This window comes from Ursus maritimus, unplaced genomic scaffold (genome assembly GCF_017311325.1).
Source record: "Ursus maritimus isolate PB19 unplaced genomic scaffold, ASM1731132v1 scaffold_3, whole genome shotgun sequence".
Taxonomy (NCBI): Eukaryota; Metazoa; Chordata; class Mammalia; order Carnivora; family Ursidae; genus Ursus; species Ursus maritimus.
Genome location: NW_024425563.1, coordinates 40418090 through 40443557, shown reverse-complemented (window position 1 = coordinate 40443557; position 25468 = coordinate 40418090). Strand labels below are relative to the sequence as shown.

The 25468-nt window shown below is 39.1% G+C and overlaps 1 protein-coding gene across 1 annotated transcript in view; it reads right to left on the bottom strand.

The window, feature by feature from the left end:
* The window catches only part of KIAA0895 (KIAA0895 ortholog), a 57969-nt gene extending 32810 nt beyond the window's left edge, over nucleotides 1–25159 (bottom strand). Inside the window, exons 1-2 of the mRNA XM_040644103.1 lie at nucleotides 24880–25159; nucleotides 14639–15333 (exon numbers count right to left, since the gene is read on the bottom strand). Of these exons, the coding sequence (XP_040500037.1) occupies nucleotides 14639–15333; nucleotides 24880–24904 (720 nt within the window). The 5' untranslated portion in view covers nucleotides 24905–25159. The remainder of the gene's footprint in view (nucleotides 1–14638; nucleotides 15334–24879) is intronic.
* Between the last annotated feature and the right edge of the window lie 309 nt (nucleotides 25160–25468).

The following is a 25468-nucleotide window of genomic DNA, read 5'->3' as shown; positions in this document are numbered from 1 at the left end:
TCAGAATCGCCAGTCACTAACCAATTTTGTAACCACGAAACCAGCCCTACAGGAGATATTAAGGGGGGTTCTATAAAAGTAAAAAGGCCCCAAGAGTGATACAGAAGAAAAAGTCACAACCAATACAAAGACTTTACTGGCAACATGGCATCATTAAAGCATATCTCTCAGTACTCAGTCTTAATGTAAATGGTTTAAATGCTCCCATAAACGCCACAGGACTGCAGATTGGATAAAAAGAAATGACCCATCCATTTGCTGTCTACAAGAGACTCATTTCGAACCCAAAGATGCATTCAGACTGAGAGTAAGGGGATGGAGTACCATCTTTCATGCAAATGGACCTCAAAAGAAAGCCGGATAGCAATTCTCATATCAGATAGATTAGATTTTATTATTTTTTTTTTAAAGATTTTATTTATTTATTCGACAGAGATAGGGACAGCCAGCGAGAGAGGGATCACAAGCAGGGGGAGTGGGAGAGGAAGAAGCAGGCTCATAGCGGAGGAGCCTGATGTGGGACTCGATCCCAGAATGCCGGGATCACGCCCTGAGCTGAAGGCAGATGCTTAACCACTGTGCCACCCAGGCGCCCCCAGATAGATTAGATTTTAAATTAGAGACTATAGTTAGAGACGCAGAAGGGCACTATATTATTTTTAAAGGAAGTATCCAACAAGTGGATATGACAATTATAAATATATATGCCCCCAACAGGGGAGCAGCAAGATAAAAACCAGAATAAAGAGACATACAGATAAAAATACATTAATAGTAGGGGACCTCAACACTCCACTATCAGAAATAGACAGAACACCCTGGCAAAAACTAAGCAAGGAATCAAAGGCTTTGAATGCCATACTCGACGAGTTGGACCTCATAGATATATATAGAACACTACACCCCAGAACCAAAGAATACTCATTCTATTCTAATGCCCATGGAACATTCTCAAGAATAGACCATGTTCTGGGACACAAAACAGGTCTCAACCGATACCAAAAGATTGAAATTATCCCCTGCATATTCTTAGACCACAACGCTCTGAAATTGGAACTCAACCACAAGGAAAAATTTGGAAGAAACTCAAACACTTGGAGACTAAGAACCATCCTGCTCAGGAATGACTCGATAAACCAGGAAATCAAAAATCAAATTAAACAATTTATGGAGACCAATGAGAATGAAAATACAACAGTCCAAAACCTATGGGATACTGCAAAGGCAGTCCTAAGGGGGAAATACATAGCCATCCAAGCCTCACTCAAAAGAATAGAAAAATCTAAAATGCAGTTTTTATATTCTCACCTCAAGAAGCTGGAACAGCAACAGAGGGACAGGCCTAATCCACGCACGAGGAAGCAGTTGACCAAAATTAGAGCTGAAATCAATCAAGCAGAAACCAGAAGTACAGTAGAGCAGATCAACAGGACTAGAAGCTGGTTCTTTGAGAGAATCAATAAAATTGACAGACCACTGGCAAGACTTATCCAAAAGAAAAGAGAAAGGACCCAGATTATTAAAATTATGAATGAAAAAGGAGAGGTCACGACGAACACCATTGAAATTGGAAGGATTATTAGAAATTTTTATCAACAGCTATATGCCAATAAACTAAGCAATCTGGAAGAGATGGAATCCTTCCTGGAAACCTATAAACTACCAAGATTGAAACCGGAAGAAATTGATTCCTTAAACAGGCCAATTAATTATGAAGAAATTGAGTCAGTGATAAACAACCTTCCAAATAACAAAACTCCAGGCCCGGACGGTTTTCCTGGGGAATTCTACCAAACATTCAAAGAAGAAATAATACCTATTCTCCTAAAGCTATTTCAAAAAATAGAAACAGAAGGAAAGCTACCAAACTCATTCTATGAGGCCAATATTACCTTGATCCCCAAACCAGGCAAAGACCCCCTCAAAAAGGAGAATTACAGACCGATTTCCCTAATGAATATGGACGCCAAAATCCTCAACAAGATACTTGCTAATAGAATCCAACAGTACATTAAAAGGATTATCCATCACGATCAAGTGGGATTCATACCTGGGATGCAAGCGTGGTTCAATATTCGCAAATCAATCAGCGTGATACATCATATCAACAAGAAAAGACTCAGGAACCATATGATCCTCTCAATCGATGCCGAAAAAGCATTTGACAAAATACAGCATCCTTTCCTGATTAAAACCCTTCAGAGTGTAGGAATAGAAGGTACATTTCTCAATCTCATAAAAGCCATCTATGAAAAGCCTACTGCAAATATTATTCTCAATGGGGAAAAGCTGGAAGCCTTTCCCTTAAGATCAGGAACTCGACAAGGATGCCCACTCTCGCCACTATTATTCAACATAGTACTAGAAGTCCTTGCAACAGCAATCAGACGACAAAAAGGGATCAAAGGTATTCAAATTGGCAAAGAAGAAGTCAAAATGTCTCTCTTTGCAGATGACATGATACTCTATATGGAAAACCCAAAAGAAGCCACTCCCAAACTATTAGAAGTTATAGAGCAATTCAGTAACGTGGCGGGATACAAAATCAATGCTCAGAAATCAGTTGCATTTCTATACACGAATAACGAGACCGAAGAAAGAGAAATTAGGGAATCCATCCCATTTACAATAGCACCAAAAACCATACGTTACCTTGGAATTAACTTAACCAGAGACGTAAAGGACCTATATTCTAGAAACTATAAATCACTCTTGAAAGACATTGAGGAAGACATAAAAAGATGGAAAGATATTCCATGCTCATGGATTGGAAGAATTAACATAGTTAAAATGTCCATGCTACCCAGAGCAATCTACACTTTCAATGCTATCCCGATCAAAATACCGAGGACATTTTTCAAAGAACTGGAACAAATAGTCCTTAAATTTGTATGGAAACAGAAAAGGCCCCGAATCTCCAAGGAACTGTTGAAAAGGAAAAACAAAGCTGGGGGCATCACAATGCCGGATTTCGAGCTGTACTACAAAGCTGTGATCACAAAGACAGCATGGTACTGGCACAAAAACAGACACATAGACCAATGGAACAGAATAGAGAGCCCAGAAATGGACCCTCGGCTCTTTGGGCAACTAATATTTGATAAAGCAGGAAAAAACATCCGGTGGGAAAAAGACAGTCTCTTCAATAAATGGTGCTGGGAAAATTGGACAGCTACATGCAAAAGAATGAAACTTGACCACTCTCTCACACCATACACAAAAATAAACTCCAAATGGATGAAAGACCTCGATGTGAGACAGGAATCCATCAAAATTCTAGAGGAGAACATAGGCAGCAACCTCTACGACATCGGCCAAAGCAACCTTTTTCATGACACATCCCCAAAGGCAAGAGAAACAAAAGATAAAATGAATTTATGGGACTTCATCAAGATTAAAAGTTTCTGCACAGCCAAGGAAACAGTCAGAAAAACTAAGAGGCAGCCCACGGAATGGGAGAATATATTTGCAAATGACACTACAGATAAAGGACTGGTATCCAAGATCTACAAAGAACTTCTCAAACTCAATACACGAGAAACAAATAAACAAATCAAAAAATGGGCAGAAGATATGAACAGACACTTTTCCAATGAAGACATACAAATGGCTAACAGACACATGAAAAAATGTTCAAAATCATTAGCCATCAAGGAAATTCAAATCAAAACCACACTGAGATACCACCTTACGCCAGTTAGAATGGCAAAAATAGACAAGGCAAGAAACAACAATTGTTGGAGAGGATGTGGAGAAAGGGGATCCCTCCTACATTGTTGGTGGGAATGCAAGTTGGTACAGCCACTCTGGAAAACAGTGTGGAGGTCCCTTAAAAAGTTAAAAATTGAGCAACCCTATGATCCAGCCATTGCACTACTGGGTGTTTACCCCAAAGATACAGACGTAGTGAAGAGAAGGGCCATATGCACCCCAATGTTCATAGCAGCATTGTCCACAATAGCTAAATCGTGGAAGGAACCGAGATGCCCTTCAACAGATGACTGGATTAAGAAGTTGTGGTCCATATATACAATGGAATATTACTCAGCTATCAGAAAGAACGAATTCTCAACATTTGCTGCAACATGGACGGCACTGGAGGAGATAATGCTAAGTGAAATAAGTCAAGCAGAGAAAGACAATTATCATATGATTTCTCTCATCTATGGAACATAAGAACTAGGATGATCAGTAGGGGAAGAAAGGGATAAAGAAAGGGGGGTAATCAGAAGGGGGAATGAAACATGAGAGACTATGGACTATGAGAAACAAACTGAGGGCCTCAGAGGGGAGGGGGGTGGGGGATTGGGATAGACCGGTGATGGGTAGTAAGGAGGGCACATATTGCATGGTGCACTGGGTGTTATATGCAACTAATGAAGCATCGAACTTTACATCGGAATCCGGGGATGTACTGCATGGTGACTAACACAATATAATAAAAAATTAAAAAAAAATGCTTATTTCAGATAAGTATGAGGTGTACGTATGCGCGCGCACACACATACACACTCTGGTACTTTGAGATTCTTAGAATAAAAAGCAAAATCCCAAATGCTGAATTCTTCAATGATAACTATTGCTTATTGGCAGCAAAATAAGTAAGATCTGGATTACTCAATCAGATCATTAGACCTTCTTTCAATGTACGATAGCCACAAACTGATGGGATATTACAGCAGAAGTCATACACTCAGATACCTTCAGCTGCAAGCAGTAACCACTGTGTAAAGCCACTGAGTATAACATCTGGGAGAAACAACAGAAGAGCATCTTTTATATTCCAATGTTTTAAAAAAACACAATGCTATCCCTCCAAAAAACATGCATTCAGCTTAAACCTGACCCTTGGGCCACAAATATGGATTCACTATTTGAAAAGTACATTACTACATTTCTAGAATACTCAATAAAGACCACTCATTCATCTTCTTTGTGCTGATCACTGGTACTTTTTTATTTTTTTAAGATTTTATTTTTAAGTAATTTCTACATCCAACATGGGGCTTGCCTGACAACCCCGAGGATAAAGAATTGTATGCTCTAGGGGTGCCTGGGTGGCTCAGTTGGTTAACCCCCGCCCCACTGCTTGTATGCGTGCTCTCTCTCTCTCAAATAAATAATTTAAAAGAGTTGCATGCTCTACGGACTGAGCCAGCAGAGCACCCCTAATCACTGACACTTTTTTCATTTTATATTTTAGTCTATAAGTCCCTGTCTAACTATTAGACTGCCAAGACGACATAAAAATCAATATTGTGAGATTATAAGGAAAGGTAAATAAAAGTGGGCACTAGAGGAAATAGAGGGCATTCCAGTAAAAAAGAATAGAGTCAAAAGCATATACGAAGTAAAGAAAGTGAAATACAGAGTTCCTAGGTTGAAGAGGCATCAGGAGACTCATTTATTTAGTGCCAGGAACTGTGCTAGATTCTGGGAATAGTTGAAATAAATAAAATACATTTTTTATCAAAGAAGTCAGTCCAGTGGTGAGGACAAATAAAAAAAGGAAACTTGTTAATAACAGTGTGAAAATGCTATGATAGATAATTTGCACAAGATGCACAGAGCTGGTAGTATGGAGTAGACTTGGAAATGTAAACACAAGCCAGATCACGAAAGATGAAACACCAATAGGCCATGCTACAGATTCTAGACTTAATCCCGAATTATGAGGAGCCCTGAAGTTTTTCAGGAAGGCAAATGACATCAGATTTGTCTTGTAGAAATAGACACTGATGCAGTATGGAGAGCAGGGGAGACTGAAGCAAATACTTTCGCCAATACATTATTCAGATTTCTATAAAATAGACAGCAGATGATGATCATATTATAATAAAAGTATTTCCAAAAAAATTTTTTTAAAAGATTTATTTGACAGAGAGAGAGTGACAGCCAGCGAGACAGGGAACACAGGCGGGGGTGGGGGTGGGAGAGGAAGAAGCAGGCTCCCAGCGGAGGAGCCTGATGTGGGGCTCGATCTCAGGACTCTGGGATCACGCCCTGAGCTGAAGGCACAAGCTTAACAACTGAACCACGCAGGTGCCCCACAAAAATTATATTCTGCATATGCAGAACCCAAAAAATATATAGATCTGAGACACTGAATCTAACATCAATGAAGGAATAAGTGAAAGAACACAGTAGGACAAAGAAAGATGCCACCTGCAGCCTTCTCTCCACCCCCTTCACCCCTACTGCATGTTTGTGTCAGCAGGGTTGGGGGTAGTCTGGATGGATACAATGGTGAGTGCGAATATCAGAAGGTAACTGCTAGCGGGATAAGATATTTATAAACAGCTTAGTAAAGGAAGACTCTTCTTTTACCACCTACCAGGAAAAAGCAGATATTCAAGCTATTCCATAGCAAAGACCCTGTTAAGAACCTAAGAATACATGTTAGGCAAATTTTCAAAGGCAAATCAACAAAGTGCTCTTTCAATGAGTCATCAAGGTCACAACTGATGGGGTATATTCCATCTCTGAATATAAGAAAATCTTCCTTGCTATTAGGTTAAGAAATGATCGCTCTTCTCCAATCTAATATGTACCATAGTAAACTCAATTTTTTAAAAAAAATCTCATAACTTTAGGTTATCTGTGAAAGGTCTGTGATTTGCTAAACAGAAAACTGTCATGAAGGAGAGATCTAATTTAAAGGAGACTTGCTTTTTCCTTCCCCTTTTTAAGTCTGAACAACTTGGGGTCTACCAAGATAAAGCACCTCCAATGTTAGTATAATTAAAACTTAGCCCTAAAGAAATATTATATTAAGACATCCTGCTATCAGTGAAGGGGTCTGATTTCCATTTAAGTTGCTTCTATCAAAAAAGGAAAATAAATACTTGTCTTGCTTTAGAACATGATGTGAAATTATGTATTCATTTCAATGCATGAGTTTTAATATAACAATGAATTATCTATTCCATTTATATAAGACATTGTTTTCTGAGGAACACACTTCATGGTGGTCCTTTTCTTAATGTTAAGCTAACCATAGGTCCCAATACAATAGAGCTCATATTTACAGATCTGGTAAAAGAGATGTGATGAACTGGCAACCCAAGGGATAAATGTGACCCACAAATAGGTTTTCTTTGGTCTGGACAGCCTTTGTTTAATTGAATTAGCAGTCAACATTTACTTGAAGATAAGCAATTTACATGTTTCTATATTAGCATAGAGATACATTATAGGGGGGGCGCCTGGGTGGCACAGTTGTTAAGCGTCTGCCTTCGGCTCAGGGCGTGATCCCGGCGCTCTGGGATCGAGCCCCACATCAGGCTCCTCTGCTGGGAGCCTGCTTCTTCCTCTCCCACTCCCCCTGCCTGTGTTCCCTCTGTCTCTGGCTGTCTCTCTCTCTGTCTGTAAAATAAAGAAATAAAATCTTTAAAAAAAAAAAAAAAAGATACATTATAAAGTATAATGTAAAATTCACACGAATTTAAGATAAAACATAGATTTGCTCCTGATTTCCTGGATTATTCTCTTTACATCTCCGCTATCAGGTCACCCTCTTAAAGAAGTTTGAAAAGCATTCTCCTGAGTCGTCAAATTGAATATACACAAAGAAAGAACTGCATTGAAATGGTTAATTTTTAGGTTTTTGTACTTGGAGAAGCAAATTTCACTTATTTAGAAAATTAGTTTTTTATGGTTTTGTTTGTTTGAAGCAGGCTTCATGCCCAGCGTGGAGCCCAACATGGGGCCTGAACTCACGACTCTGAGATCAAGACCTGAGCTGAAATCGAGTTGGACACTTGACCGACTGAGTCACCCAGGCACCCCTAGAAAACTAGTTTTAACAAACCAAATCATTTGCCGATTATGTTGTATTAAAGCACCGTTATCTGAAATAAAAGAATTTTCCGTTAACAAAGCTGGTAGAAACTGAGCCTTTCTGTGATTAGTATGTAACGTAGAAGAAGAGCTAAATGTTTTTACAAAATGACACAACTAGATATACAATGTGACAGGAAACAGAATCGTGATTTAATTAGCTACAGTATTTTTAGGTCTCAACTGAGAGAGATCTGTGTGGTCCTAGAAACAGTTCTCAATAATCACTTAGTTTATTTCCCACAATATATATATATGGGAAAAATGAAGCAGGAATTGTGCAATATTTACATGGGTATGTAGCCTGGGGACAAAAATTAAACATACTCATTCCACATCATAATGTGCAAAGAAAACTTCAGAGATTGAGCCCATCTCTCTCCTATAGAGCAAAACTCCTACAAATCAATCCCAAATCAAGGACGATTTTTAAAAGAAGGCAATTCTCCAATTTCTTAGTTACATTTAAATGTCTGACAAACCTCATATTTAAGATAGTAATTCTTATAAGCAGCTAAAATCCATTTTGCTATTAGTTGAGAGGGTTAGGTTTTAAGATATTAGAAAGATTAACAAGTACACCTTTATGGAGTACTGTGGTATGCTACAATGGAAACATGATGAAAATATTTTATTGTATGTTTTTGACATAACAATATTTTGCAAACATACCTGTGCATTTCTTCTGGTAACTATAAGCCTTTAACATCTGTTCTTCACCCATACTAACATTCCTCAATACTTAATCTTGCATCTTTCCTAACTGCATCTTTTCCCCCAGAGGTTATGATGCAAGATGTCTAGAACTAAATCAAAATTCAAAAGCTTTCTTTATAAATCAATTCAGTGCTTTATTTTTACTTAGATGTTTGATTTTAAGCATTATTTCCTTCCACAATCTCCATTTCATGCCGCTGTTTGTGGCTTTTTCTATTACTGCGTTTATTATCTACTACTGACCCTAATGAATTACTCGTGGCTGGTGTAGCACTGTCCCAGCAGGAAAGCAAAAATGGCTGCTTTGATGAGAACTATTCAATAAAGAGAGAGAAGGGAATATCTTCCATTTTGGCTAATTCATACAAATGTTTCCTTCCATTAAGACGGGTAATAAAAAACTAACTACTGGGGCACCTGGATGGCACAGTTGGTTGAGCATCCAACTCCTGGTTTCAGCTCAGGTCATGATCTCAGGCTCATGAGATTGAGCCCCGAGATGGGCGCTCTGCTCAGCGTGGAGTCTACTTGGATTCTCTCTCTCTCTCTCTCTCTCCCTCTGCCCCTCCCCTCCATACTCTCTCTCAAATAAATAAAACTTAAAAAAAAAAACTACCTTTACAAAGAGTTATTTTGAAAACTATAAAATCTTAGAAATAGGAAAACACTGGATACATTATTTCATCATAGAAGAAATTTTTGAAATCTATTTTCAATTATTTTGTTTCATTTTAATTACTTAATTTTATTTTAACTCTTGTCAGTTATGGATTGTGTGTACTCCATGTGAAAGAGAAAGAGAAGAAATGAAATGCAATAGTTAGGATAGTAGTAAAAGACAAAAGGTATACATCATGAAGCTTTAATGGAAGGGATGTTTCTGCTCTGTTTCCTAGCAGTCACAGGGGCAAGAAGAGAGAAATAATGTGGAAGAGTCTTTCTGGGGAGCCCTTTTATTTGCTTCTTTTAAATATTTACTCAGTTTACAGACTAGGAGCCCAGTTTTGACCTTGGCAATCATTCCTAAGGCGCTAATTACCAGTGTACTGAGTTGAGACTGAAGCCATAACTGAAAGATGCCCTTACAGGGAGAAAATTTTGTTTTACAGCTTCCAAAAACCAGTAATAATCACTATTTCATACGTACATCATAAAGAGGAAAAAAAAAAAAGGGGGCGCCTGGGTGGCACAGCGGTTAAGCGCCTGCCTTCGGCTCAGGGCGTGATCTCGGCGTTATGGGATCGAGCCCCACATCAGGCTCTTCAGCTATGAGCCTGCTTCTTCCTCTCCCACTCCCCCTGCTTGTGTTCCCTCTCTCGCTGGCTGTCTCTATCTCTGTCAAATAAATAAATAAAATCTTTAAAAAAAAAAAAATAAAGAGAAAAAAAAAACAAATACACACCTTCAATGTTCCTACAATAAGCTCATGCCAGAGGCATGGATCCTTGCCAGCAAAGAGAGGATCTTTTCATCTGGTGCCGTTTGGGAGCAGGAAGCAGCTTCAGGGTTTGGAAAAGCCAGGCTAAAACCTCACTGTGTGAAACAGTAGTATGCTGGAGCCTTATCATATTGGCTTGTGAGAGCTGACTGAATTGTTATTAATTTGCAAGCCAGTTGATATTACATTACTTGAAACAGATCATGGTGGAAGCATTCATAATTACATTATGGACACTGAGTGCTAGTTTGCCAACATGCCATTGTACAGAAACCAGTAGTACTTGGAACAGACTCCTGGTTCTGCAATTTACGGTGTGTGTCCTCAGGAAAAGTTACTTCACTTCTCTAGACTGGTTTTTTTTCAACTCGTAAAACTACAAGTATTGCATCTCATGTGAGGAACTAAAGATGATTATAGGTACAAAGTACTAAGCAAACAGAGTAACAAACAAGTATTAAGTACCCTATCAATGCTAGTTGTAATTTGTCACACACTGATGGTTCATGTGACTTTGTCCTTAAATTTTTTTTTTTTTAAGATTTTATTTATTTATTTGACAGAGATAGAGACAGCCAGCGAGAGAGGGAACACAAGCAGGGGGAGTGGGAGAAGAAGAAGCAGGCTCATAGCAGAGCAGCCTGATGTGGGACTCGATCCCATAACGCCGGGATCACGCCCTGAGCCGAAGGCAGGCGCTTAACCGCTGTGCCACCCAGGCGCCCCTTGTCCTTAAATTTTAAAGCAATTTTAATGGAATAACAGAGGTGTAAGAGTCCTTAAAAAGAAGGCAGTGTTAGCAATTTCATAATAATACAAGTACAGAGAAAACAAATATGCTTTTTTTGTTCACTCTTCCCCAGCTACCTGCAATGCAAAATTTCTAACTTAGCATACACTTAGTTTACTTGAACTTCTATACAAATATCACACACCTAAAAAGTATTAGAGAAGTATTATGATGCCAAAGAACCGCATACCATAATATTATGGTAAATATTAACCCTATTGTATAAATGTAGGGCTCAGGTTCAATTTGTGAACAGTACCCCCTGGAACTGTGTAACACAATGGCCCTTTACAAAGCTATAGAAATCAGACCTTAGAACTGATCCGGAATCTCAAACCGACAGCGAATACAACAGCCCAAACAGATGTCTTACTTGAGTACAGAATTTTTTCTTCTGTCTAAAATCTGAATGTAAATGAATGCCTTTAAGAGATCAACTTAAGCCCACCAGTCCCCATTTCTTACAACCAGTCAAGTCTGAAGGAAACCAGAAGCAAGCTTCCAAGAGTCCTCTCTGAATGAAGTCACAGAGGATGCAATTAACCTCTCCAGCAACTGAGTTTTAAGAACATGTAAAGAGCCGTCTACCAAGGAAACGGGTTACAGATCAGCGTCTAAGGTTTTGATTGGAGATTGGTACATAAGTACCCCTATGCCTAGCATGTTCCAAAATTTCAGACTCCCAAAAGGAAAAGAAGTGTTAATATAAACACTGTTTGCACAGTTCAGGCACAGCAAGCTACTCCTACCATTTAGGAAAAAGTTTTATTTCAGGGTATGAAACTGTTTATCAGTCAAGTTCCCAGACACCAGGCCAAGGTTAATCTTGGAAGCAGACCTTTCTAAAGTCAGCAGTCTCAGGCCAGCTCTGTCAGCTACTTTTGCACACCTACCCTTAACTTTTCTTCCCTGTCAGCCAGAGGGTAAGCTTGTCCCAAGGTCCTTACCCAACACCCCAAAGCCTTCTCACACAAAAGCTTCCCATTTACCAACTGCTAATTATCCCCACTGCTCCAGTTTTATTAACACATAAGAAAATAAGTCAACCTTTATCTAGCCAAGCGAAAGTTGACTTATTTTCCCAATGTTATTAAATACCACTCTACCAATCAGAACTTCTAGTTAGTGTGAGCTAGCCTGGATCTACACTGAAATATGATTCCAGCCGGAGGTAGAAAACAAATCACTTAAGCTGTCCATTGGCTTTATCATGTAAATATATAATTTCCATTTGACTGCTAGAAATACTGAAAATAGTTCAAGGACTCTTATTACCACCCCTAAGACTCTTCTCATCTCTATCAATCTTACTCAACAAAGCGCAGAGTGCAAAGCCAAATGGATCTGGTATCTAGGTTTCCCAGGGGTAGTCAGCACCCTGGAAGTAGGACAGAAAGTGCACTGGCTGTCAGTTTTACTGCGCAAAGGTGCCACTAAGGATCCACTTCTGACCCACTAGTGAGGATGCACCTGACCCTTTACAGCTTTCAGCATTCTCTCATCCCAGATCCCTTAGCCCCCAGGAAGCACTGCACTCTTTCCCGCAAAGGTCCAGAGCCAGAGGAAACAGATATTCTCAGTTTCTGTCGAGCTTAAACACATTCAAGGGCTGGGGAGCTGAGGGCCACCATGGCTGTCAGCAAGGGGCTGAGAAGGGTTCAGCAGGTTCCACCCAGAGTTATATTCAAGTCCTATAGCCCATGCTAGATCCCATGAACCACCTCCAGGACCGAACAGTCTCCTGGGGAACCAAATGCCTAGACCACAAAAACCTGAATCCTGGAACTCCTTGACACTGATGGGACAATCAATTGGGAATGACCAGAGCTTGATCACTGCTTTGGTTCTACTCTGATAGACTTACCTATGCATGGAAAATTTTGTACTGTTCTGTGCATTTTCGAGGACCATGGTCACTCTCCAACAACAGTACAGATTGCCTGCCACAGAAGGATTCAGATCTTGCCACGAGAAAGATGATCTGCTAGAGTTTGACAAGGCCCTGAGGGAGGAGGCCAGAGACCAATGGGTGACTTAGCTCTCCTGGTCTCTTTGTGCAACATGTTTCTGAATCCTGACTAGCTCTGAAGGTGTGCTTTTGCTTCACAGCTGGGGAGGGGAAGAATGTATGACATCATGTCATAATTCACTCAGATGCTGAATAGGAATTTAAGCATATTTTATGGAGGGCTTGTTCTAATGAATCCTTTTTATTTGATTACAGTGGTTTAAACAGTACACTAGGCATTTGTTGGGAACATTCTCCCAAATGGTGGCATTGAAGCACAGCCAGCTAGGACTGCTGGCGCTACGTACTCAAGCAACCTAAGTATAGGTTTATCTCCTCAAGCTGGACTTGAGATAAAATAGACTGTAAAGCCACAGGTCAAGTAGTGTCAATTCTCAGTCTGTGGAGCTGCAAATGCTTCCTAATTGTCTTCCAGGGAAATGAGAGAACATTCATTTTGATCCAATGGTGGGAAATGTCCTTCCCAACTGGAAGAAGGTTAGGGTAGGATACCAAATTAAAGAATACTGGTAAGTAAATCTCAGCCATCTCTCTTAGCACTAATGGGTGGAAAAAGCAAATAGCATTTTTATAATGATCATAAGTTTTAAATGAATGAAAGCCCTAGTCAATCAATTGCAATTTCCAAAAAAAAAAAAAAATCAGAAAATGACTGCCAAAACAGGAATAAAAATAATAGCTGACCTTTTTATTAGTTTAGCAGAATCTCACCACATTTAAATAAAAAGTGAATACCCATTAAAAATCCAGAGAAGCAGATGAAAAGGTTTCTTCTAACAAAGGAAAATAAATAGAAGACTAAAATTACTGTAATCCCAAAATAAGCTTTACATAACGGCTTCAAAAGACTGGTCAGATTCTGTCATTTATAACAAAAAATCATCTGCTGGCCACAAGTCCAAAGAACTGTATTGTAGGAAAAATGCTAAAATAGGGCACACACCACAGGCAAATGGAACCATGCAGGTTTACCTAGCCTACAAACAGATTTTCAATCACTCACAAAGCCAAGTTGAACTTCATGTATTATAAAAACGTGTAGAAAGTTAATTTAACAAAATGTAGTCTACCTGTATGATGTCAACATTATGGCCTTCAGCCAATTTCCCCTCAATAATTTAAATGGATTTCGAAGTTGATTAAGCCCTGTGACACACAAAACTGTGCTAAGTGTCTAAATTGAGCAATTTGGAAAGTGTTTGCTCATATCATTTACCTCATGATTTGCTAACCTTGGAAATAACTTTTTAAACTCCATTATTTTCTTCTTTAAATGAGTGTTGGAATATTTATTTGATGATGATAAACTATTTCAATAAAGTATTAAAAAGTTCATGGGCAAGTGTCAAGCCCAGGTCCCCCAAACGCCTATGGAGCCTAAGTAAGTGGGAATGTAATACAACAGGGGAACCAAAGAGTGTATGAGCCATCTAAGGCATATTCAAAATCAAATAGAAAACACACACACAGTGTGAGCTACACAGCACTTGTCTGTGGGTTGGCTAATGGGCTACAAGTAGGTAACTACCAAATGAAAGCCTGGAACCAGAATCTGAAGCTTATTCCAAATACAGGTGCTTCCTATCACAAAGTCTATCTAACAGATTCTTCATAGATTCTGACTAGTGCAAAGTAGTTTACATATAAGCTAGGGCAGTCACCTGGAGATTTCTTGTCACATATTTACATGTCCTGGATGGGACTTAACTATAACATATAAATAACTGAAATATTTTTTAAAGTCTTTTTTTTTCTTTTTATAAGACTGCGGATAATGGCTTCAGTTATATAAAAATGAAAGGCCACTACCAAAGTAGTGTTTTACCTGTTTAAGAAATCGGTCGGATGCATTGCTGTGTTTGGCTAACACACTTGGCAGAGATGGGTTTGCATACTCAAACTGAGGATTGTAGGTATAGTCAGATTTGAAGAATCTCAATTTCTCCTTCTCCAAGTTGGTGGGCTTTATAGCAGTCAGTATACAAAATTTCTTCCCAGAAAAGTCATCTCCTTTTTCAAAACTTCTAGACAATTGAGGCTGCAGTTTTGGCTTTGGCAGAGCAGAGAAATGGCGTCGCTTTACCTTGTTTTTGGGTTTAGGTGGCAGTACTATGCTGTTTCCTGTAACAGAGATATCATGTGTAAACTTTATAGGACTCGACACCGAACTAGTGACAAAAACACCAGGCTGCCTTTCTAGGCAGTACCAAGTACCACTGCTCATCACAGGCACTGGGGCTTTCATCTTGCGAAGATCTTTACTACGAGAAGAACTAGGAGATTTGCTGGGTTTTCTACATCTTTTGGAGTGGGTGGAGGAAGACTGTTTTTGTGAATGATGCTTTTTCTCCTCTTTGCTCTGTAGTAGGACATTGTAACTACTGGTTCCAGTTGTGAAAATGTCCTTTAGTATCCCAGAAGATAAATGTGAAATGCTTCTTTTGCTGTCAATGATCAATGACTCTTCTGCATTTAGAACAGACTTCTTAGCAAGTTCGTGCTCAGGCCAGTGAAGCTTTTCTGTGTTAATAAACAAAATCAAAACAAAAGAAATAACAAAGATACCAGATGAAGCAAATTGCTTATTATACAAAAAGCATTCTGAAGGTTCTATAAACTTTATAACTTTGCAATAATCTTTAGAAAAGACATTTTAAATATTAAAAAATATGTTACTAAACTTTGGTCACGCTAGACAATGTCACGTCTATACAGCATATATATGCTAAATTATCTATAAAAATCCTCAGCTTCAAACTATTTAGAAGATCAAAGTTTAGTATCAGTGTGAGATAACACACATAAATAATTTGTATAGTCAGCTCTACCAAAGAATATGATTTCACAGAAAGGATATAATTTTCAATAGTATCATCAACATCAAAGTAAAATTCAAGGTATTTTCAAAACCTACACAATCTTGAAATTGGATTCTATAAATAAAGATAGCCATTAGTAAAAGAAGGACACTGCCTTATTTATCTCAAAAATAATTTTTAAAATGAAATATGTGTATGTTAAACCACGTTTTAGTAATGTCACTCGATTGGTTGATTTTCTTAATTCTAGGCTACAGATTAATATGAAAGAAAATTAAGATTTTTTTCTTGCCAAGGCTGAAAAAAAATTATAATTACTATTACATGGACATTAGTATATCATATGGTAAACGAAGGAGAGGTCAACTTTGCCTCTAGATTTCACAAGTGCTTTAAAGAGGTACTAATCACTTGATGTACTAATGTTCATGCACTTCAAAACCATGTTGACCTGCATTCTTTCATTCCACAGATACATGGAGTACTACTAATTAGGTACATGGCTATGAGAAACATCTTTATAAATCCACTGTTCCTGCCTTCAACCAGCTTCTAATCTGGCTCTGAAGGCAAGGCTGTCCTATGAAGATTTGAATAATTATACAAGGTAGTGTAAGTTTAAATGTGAAAAACAGAAAATACAGACAATAACCTAAAATCAAAGAAGGAAGAAAGCAACGTGAAGAGAAACAGATGAGATTACACCTATACCCTTAAGAACTTTCAGATTTAATTCTAAACCGACAAAGTAAGTTTGTCTTAAGTCCTCCTTATCAAAACTAGATTCCAGGCCAACTCCTATCTATATATCTGACCTCTGGCCAAGACTGCTTATAAACCTTTCCTAAGTACTTTCTGCAAATGACGGGACGTGTAATTCTCTCAACCAGTTCTCTTTTCCAAGTCTCATGGACCCTTATGCCTCTAGCTCCCAACCTTTGGCTCCTACTATGGAAACATTTTTTCTTTCTTTCTTTCTTTCTTTTTTTTGAAATTATAATTTTTATTTTGTTATATTAGTCACCATACAGTACATCCCCAGTTTTTGATGCAATGTTCCGTGATTATTTGCACATAACACCCAGTGCACGATGCAATATGTGCCCTCCTTAATACCCATCACCAGCCTATCCCAATCCCCCCATCCCCCTCCCCTCTGAAGCCCTCAGTTTGTTTCCCACAGTCCACACTCTCTCATGGTTCATTCCCCCTTCTGTTTACCCCCCCTCCATTCTTCCCTTCCTTCTTATGGAAACATTTTTAATGTTAGCCGACGTGGATAGATGCCTGTCTTGCCAAGAAACACAATTTAATTTATTTCCTTTTTTTGAAAACTTTATCCACATACATCTGTCACTCATTTAAGATTAGACATTCAGGAATCCTTTCTATAATAAGCGGTAATAAATAATAATGACAGATAGCATTTGTTGACATATTTATGTGAGTTTAAGATTTCACAGAAAACTGTACATGTTGTATCACTTAACTCTCAGAAATGTTAAATAATTTGCTCAAGGTTATATGACAATAAAGTAATAAGCTGCGAACTGATTTGAATGTGGGTGTATGTGATTACAGAGTCCATACTTGTTGTGTTACGCAAGGCCATTCATTCAACTATCAGCAGATATTCAATGTTAAGTCTGCTATATCCACAGCACTGCACCTTTTCTTCCTCTGTACAGAACATAGACCCTAATAAGACATGGTAATCTGAATAACTGATGTACTAAGATAGGTACCAGAACTGGGTTTTATTCATTTCTTCCAACATCTAGCATGGATCTGCTAAACATTCAATAAATGTACACTGAATAAATGAATGAATGAATGGCAGGATCCTAAACATGTCACTCTCCAACCATTCTAAATAAACAGGTATCTGTAGTTCTGGGACCATTCTACAGTTCTAGGAGATCACTGCAGAAGTGAAAATATAACAGGGAAAAACCCTGAGTCAATGGTTCTCAACCAGAGGCAGTTGTGCCCCCCCCCCCAGGGGACATATGGCAATGGCTGGAGACATTCTGGTTGTCACAACAAGGGAGGGGTGCTACTGGCATCTTGTGGGTAGAGGCCAAGGATGATGCTAAATACCCTGCAATGCATAGGGCAGACTTCTATGACAAAAATATCCATCCTAAAATAGTGCTATGATAAAGAGACCCTGCCCTAAACGTAAGTTTTTAAAGCTTAGAAGTCAAGGGTTTAGGGTAAAGACCTGGTAAAGTACCAGATCAAAACTGGATAATAATGCAAATATGTAAGGTACTTAAAAGTCCTTCCAGTGAACATCTTCTAGGCCAACACGTTATATTTGAATTCTGGTGTCTTAAAGATAACATAAAAGCATAAATTTGCAGGGGCTAAATGTCTACTACATGTACAAGCTGAGAGGTAGGAGCTAGACTGCACAAGGTCAGGTTGAAGGTTGACTGCACAAAGAAGCCATTCAATAAATGGAAAAAACCAGCCAAAAATAAACAGAGCAAACAAAACTTTCATTATAGGCTGGTACGCCTCAGTTCCTCAGGGGTTTCAGATTTAAGTGTTACCAAATGATAGTCCACCTTGGGCAGGCTGGGCAAACAGGCTAAGAACAGCAGAACCCAGTCGGTAGCCCAATGCCCATAAACAATGTCAGTTTCCCTAAAAAGATACAACTTTACAAGATGAGAGGTAATTAGGAAAGGAAGACTGAAATGAACACTGAAAGGGAAAGAAAAAGAAAACTGAGATGAGAAGAAGGGTATCAAACTTAGAAAAGTCAGGTGAGGAGTAGGCACAGCCAGGAAGGTAAAGGGAGGTAATCAGGTTTTCTCATTTGGTCTTCATAATAAAAAGGCAGAAAGTTAAACCAAATTAAAATCAGTGAATAAAACTATTCTAAAGAATTCCTAATTTTGATGGCTTATTACATGTATATTTTGTTGATTTTTAAAAAAATGAATATTCAGTGTAAAAATGCTTTCTTTGGGGGTGCCTGGGTGGCGTAGCGGTTAAGCGTCTGCCTTCGGCTCAGGGCGTGATCCTGGCGATCTGGGGTCGAGCCCCACATCAGGCTCTTCTGCTATGAGCCTGCTTCTTCCTCTCCCACTCCCCCTGCTTGTGTTCCCTGTCTTGCTGGCTGTCTCTATCTCTGTCAAATAAATAAATAAAATCTTAAAAAAAAATGCTTTCTTTGGTTCCTAAGACTTAGCAGCTCTATGACTACAGAGCTGAACCCAGGAGTTCTTTTGTTTTGTCATAAAGCATCAGTGACCTCTAAATTCAGAATTTTGTTTCATCTCAAACAACCTATACACTTCGGGATACTTAACAAAAATCCTAAACCATCTGCCAAATCCCTCAATGGCAGGAATGGGGTATGGGAGAGAGGTGACTGTGTGTGTAGGACAGAACCCCTTCCCCCCAGGAGTCATAGCATTTCAGCTCACTTGCTAATTATCTACCTGAGAGGTTTACCATCAGTCCTTTTTAAGCTCCATCTGCTGATGAGTAAGGTTTGGGAGTGCCAATGGTGTATTTATTTAATAAAACACCAATCCTGCCAAATGCTGATCACCCATGAAGTTCATAAAAGTGGGACAGGTGATCAAATAACTCATACAAGATGAATATAAATTAATTTATCAGAGTCACACTGATCTTATTTCAGTTGCTTTAAAATGTACTATTAGAGAACCTAAAGGTTGTTTTTGTAATTTTAACTATTAATGTTTAAGAAAAAATGACTTTCAAACTTGTGTAAAAACATAATAAAAGGCCAACAAGATTTCATTGAAGAACATCCTATTCTTTTTCCTAAAAAACCAAAACTTGTTAAAAGCATATGCAGGCTTCCTTGGGGGGAAATGTACTCTTTTTCTCTCAGAAAAGTAACAAGGTAATCAATCCTACTTTCTTATGCTAAAACTCACTATGCAATAGGACATTTTAGCCATCAGCAATCTACTTCATTACAACCTTAAACAAAAATAATTTGTTGATAAAAGAAATCATTCACCTCAACCTGATTACCTCATCGAAGGAAAAAAGAGGAATATTAAAATTGATACTCAGTATATTCACCTACTTGTGAATATACTGAAATTACCAACACAATGAAAGCTTAATTTGTATCTAGAACAGGAGAAAAGGATACCAGTATTTCTGGCTTCTATTCCCAGTTCTTTCAATGACCTCTCTGTAATATTAGCCTAATCATTAAACCCATCAGTGCCTCATGTTCCTCATCTAAAGGAATGGGAAAGAGGGACTCACTAAACTTTGTTTTTCACAACTGTGAAGAGGTGAGGTTTCACAGTAATTATGAGGTCCCTGGCTGAAAGGAAGATTAGATCACCAGAAACAAAGCCTGGTGGAAAATACCATTCAACCAATTTTGACCCACGAAATGACAGTTTTGTACAGTTCACTAATACTGACGAAACTTGAGAACCTGGCATAATTTTACGTAACAAGATGACAGGTTGCTTGATTACAAACAGAAGAAAAGGCAAAACAAAACAATATAGTCCCTGAATAAAATAAACACTTTAATTTTATCAAGTACTTCTTCATCACTTGAAACTAAAATGATATGACATCAACAGCAGAAAAAAATCAATAAATTATGGTAATTTGTATACCAGAACACTATATTGCACTGAACAGCAGCTGAGGCTGCAAGCAATACAGATGAATCTTATAGACAATACTGTGCAAACGAAGCCAGATCAAAACAGTACATACTGTATAATTTCATTTTTACGTAGTTCAGAAACAGGCAAAACTAATTTATGGTATTAGAAATCACAATAATGGTTACCACTGAGGGATGGGTTACAACCTAGAAAGCGGCACCAGGGTACTGGGTGCTAGAAGTGCTCTGTATCTTCTTCTAGGCAGTGGTTACATATGCACAAATTCATTGGACTACACATTTAAGACTTATGAACTTTACTGAGTGTAAGTTACACCTTAATCTTTTAAATGGTATACGAAAAAAATCAGAATCTTTGAAAACATATTTACTGTCCAATTTGTCTGCATTATAACGGATAATCTACTAATTTTAGTATCTCTAAATTCAACACAACCCAATATAGTTTCTCAATCATTAAGTTAAAAGAGACAGAGATGAAAAGGCACTGCTCATGTCATTCAGGAACTGAGAAAGTCAACTTTACTTCAGGATTCCCCAAAATGTCAAACTCCCAGTTAGGAGCACTTCAGTGTTACTCAACTAGTAACAATGGTTCTTTATAATGTGACACTGTCATTTTTTGGTCAGAAACTGCTGTGTGTTATTATTTTACAGTTCAAAATATGCAGGGTATTCTATAATACCTGTGGCAAAAAAACAAAAAACACCCACTTTAAACACTATCTGAAATAACAATGAACATGCCAGAAAACTTCCCCATGGCTTTCCACTTAGGATGGAGACAAAACTCCTACCAATGGCATGTGAAGTCACTCATGGTCAGGTCACTCTGCCTCTCTGGCCTCCTTGCACCATGTTCCCCTTAATCAGTCCACTCTAGTAGCTTCCTTTCATTCTGTTAATCCCTCACACTCATCATTCTCTCCCCAGACACAACACCTCTTCACACACTGTTCCTTAGGTTTGGAGAGCCCTTCCTCCCCTGTGTTACATTAATTCTCACTCACCCTTCAGTTCAAATATCACTTATTCAGGACACCTTTCCCAGAAGGTTCTTTGAAGCACCTGTCACGGTCCCAGTTTTACATTTGTTTGTATGATGACCTCCTCCAATACTGAAATTGTTAAGTCTCATTATGGCATACACCTGTTTGTTTTGGCTCACTCACTGTCTTGCTTATAAAGGATGGCCAGAGAGGTAGCCAAGGGAAGATAATATATGAGAGGAAGGAAAGGATACAGGATTTGAATGCCTGAAGGTTGAGAAAAAGAATCACACCAAGATGGCATTTAAAAAAAAATGAAACAGTGATGCTGGAGACAAGTTTTAATGGCAGGCGCCTACTGGAGCTATGGGGCTAAGTATATTCATCCCATATGGCCAAACAGTGGCCTTAAGATGACTCTTGTCTCCAGTATTTTTAAACATTCACTTTTGTTACAAAGGAGCTTCATTTCCAGAGGACTCAATAATCATTTATCATTAATCACTTATATCCCATACAAAATAAGGGCAGTAGGAAATCAAAGAGTACCATAATCATATATGGCTTCTGACAGCTTTTTGTTACTCATTGAATGAGCCAGATGTCTTCTATCTTGAAAATTTTATAATCAAGTAAAGTACGATTTTTCCAGACAAAACTTATTTATAGCTTGCCTGTGATAAAAACTTAAAAAGCTACACCTTGAGTAAACTATCACCTAATATACCACTGATGTTAAATGAGATCTTCATGTTGAACTTTGTGGCTTAAATCAACATATAGTCATTGTAATTTAGTTCTGCCTTTCCTAGTGGTTGAAAACATGGGCTTTGGAATGGAACTTCTGCAATCTGAATCTTGACTGTTTATTAGTAGCTGTGACCTTGACAAAGTTAACTTCTTTAGGCTGTAGTTTCCTTATTTGTAAATGGGGTAATACTACTACGTATTTCATAGTATTGGTGTGAAGATTAAAAATGGTAATATACGTGAAGTGCTAAGAACAGTGCCAGTCTGTAGTATTCAATATTATATTTAGCTCCTACAGAAATACTCCATGTAATAACATAAACGGGAAAATATTTAGAATCATTACATTTGGACTTCCAAGGTAAATTTTACAGTAAGTAATTACTTCTACATTCTAGAATCAACATTTTAGTAGCTTTAGTCTAATAATCTAGCTTTAAAAAGCTTTGAGAAGGCAAACACTTCTCTGATTTGATTCCATTTCAAACAGCATACACAGCATAGACATCTTACTTTACTCCCCCAGTCAGCAGTTCTACCAGGACATTATATTCAGAATATATTAAATTTTGACTAATAAGTCAAAAGTAAGATATTATACAGGAAGAGATTTCAGAAATATTTAATTGCTTCACTCCTGAGATTAAAAACCACCAGAAGAACATGGGCTTCTTAGGTATCAATGAGTAGTGAGAGGATAGCGAGGGAAAAGGGGGGCATGTTTTCAGCTATACTCTCTTCATAAAGTTTCTAGCTGTCCAAATTGGGCTATTATGTTAGTGAAACTGCTTGTCATAGGGTTCTGAAACTACCATTTTAACTAGTCCAGTACTATGCAACAGAAATAAACTATTTTGAAAAACCACTTGGTCAATTATTTTTAAAGGGGTTGTAAATTTGATGCTTTAAATGCTGCAAATGGCTGTTTTAATTCTTACTGAACTACAGAAATTCACTGCAAAATTATCTATCTCAGGGTATGCAACATGCAGAGTTGGGAGTAATTTTTGCCGCTAAATTACAGAAACGGAGTTGAGACAAGAGGAATGAGTCTACTATTTCATAAAGCACCTCTTCTTAAACTTCCAACTCCACCTACTGAAAAGCAGAAGATCCACTTTCTATTGCTGACTGGTTGGTCAGAATACCCACTTTTTAATACTATTATTATCATAATCATATTCTCTCTCTACAATGATTGTTTTTGTTTTGGGGAAATTATTTTATTTCTAAATCGTCATCTAAAAACCTTCACTTTGACGGAATAAAACTATATTTTTCTCCAAGGCAGTGGTTTCCAAATGGGGAGGGGAGTAATTTTGCTCTCCAGGGAACACCTGACAATATCTGGTGACATTTTTGGTTGTCACAACTGTGTGTGGGAGCGGGGGGGGGGGGGGGTTGCTCCTGGCATCTAGTGAGTAGAGGCCGGGGATACTGCGTTTGTTTTTTTTTAAAGATTTTATTTATTTGACAGAGAGAGACACAGCAAGAGAGGGAACCCAAGCAGGGAGAGTGGGGGAGGGAGAAGCAGACTCCTCACTGTGCAGGGAGTCTGATGTGGGACTCAATCCCAGGACCCTGGGATCATGACCTGAGCCGAAGGCACACGCTTAACGACTGAGCCACCCAGGTGCCCAGGGATACTGTTAAACATTCTACAATGCATGGACAGCCCTCCACAGCAAAGGATTATCCATCAATTCAATGTTAATAGTGGCAAAGCTGAGAGACCCTGCTCCAAAACAAAAAGAAGGTGTGGTATTTTTAAGTAACTTTCAAATTTTTCATTGTAATTTAAGGTGAAAAAACAGTGTCTACATCAAATTACATTTTAAAAAACTCTAATGCTAATTTAAGTTGCTTCTTAGATCTTAGATCCTGCGCTTCCTGTCAACATAAATAACGATGACATAAAGTACAAAATCAGCTCCCTATTTTAAAAAAACGGAACATGAAATAAAACACCATAAAATTAAGACCACAAGTATTTTCATTGGAAAGGAATTCAGTTTTCGAATTTAAAAACTGATAGAAAAAAATTGGTCTGTTTGGTATTGCAATGCCTGATAGTAAAAAATTCTGGCCTTTTTTTGACACTAGCTTGAGGATTAGGCATTTCCCTTCACTCTGTTGTTCTTCGTCATGATAGTGGACTACCACGAACCCTGTCTTGCAGAAATGTTATACAGAATTAAATGCCGGGATAATGGTCAAGAAAAGCCTTCTAATACGTAAGATAATATTTAAATGGTTAACATCCATATATTTTTTTTAAATAAAAGGCAAGTAAACTTTCTGACCTGGGGTCTGAACACCCATTTCTTCAGGTTGGTATAATACATACTATAGAGTAACCTACTAATAATATCAACTCAAAACGTTTGACTTAAGAACTAAAGCACAGAGAGAAATGAGCGCTGCGTAAACACATTAGAAATGTGTTATTTTGCTTAGCTCTGATTTTTCTGAACATTCTAGAAAATTAGACGCCAGTAACTACAATACCTAATAGGCTTTGAAATGAAATGTTTAGATAGCACATTTGTAGGTCAGTAATGTGTATATCATAATTTACTTCCCTAGATTCCACGGCACGTGCTTACTGATAATAAGCGACAAAAAGAAAAGGGACCGTTTTTCTGTCTTCCCTCCCCGGATTTTCCCTGAGCACCTCCAGCACGCCGCGCACTGTTCCCGGAGCCGGGTTGAGCGCCCGCGCCCTGCGCGGAGCCCACGTCCTACCGTTACCTCGGCCTCCGGGCGGTTGGGGCCCGAGTCACCCCACACCCGCCGCCAGCGGCCGGGAGGACGCTGGCCGCCCCTGCCAGCCCAAGGGCCAGCCCTTCCCGGCACTCACCCGTCACGCGAATGGACTCCAGCATCGTCCCGCCGAGGCCGCGGGGGGCTGGCTGGCTCCACGGGCGCGGGGGGCGAGGGCCAGCGGGAACCGGCCGGACCGCCTCTAGCTTCTGGCCCGGGCCTCAGAGGTGGGTCGCGGCGGGAGACTGCTCTCCGCGACCTGGGGCAGGATAAAGCGGATAAGGACAGACGAGGAACGTTCGGACACGGCTGTGAGAAGCGCTCCCTCCGGCCCGCAGGTGCCGGAAGGTACACACGGAGTCTCTACAGTGGGCAGCTGCGCTAAGAACCCGCCGCCGTGACGTTGCCGCTCCCCCGTTGCTAGGAAACGCTCCTCGCCGTCGGCGCGCTCTGCGCTTCACTAGAGCCTGCGCGCCGCTCGGGGCGCTAGCGCGCCGGCGGCCAGGCTAGAAAAGAAGTGAGAGAAGGGAGGGAAACTACAACTCCCGGCGTGCACAGCGTAGGTCCATGCCTCCAGGATCTGTGTGGGCTGGGCCCGGGGAGAGGCTTGGGTCTCCCGCTACTGGTATACCCGCAATTTGTTCTGATTTTTCCTATAGACGTTTGTGTCAAGAGGGCTTAACACT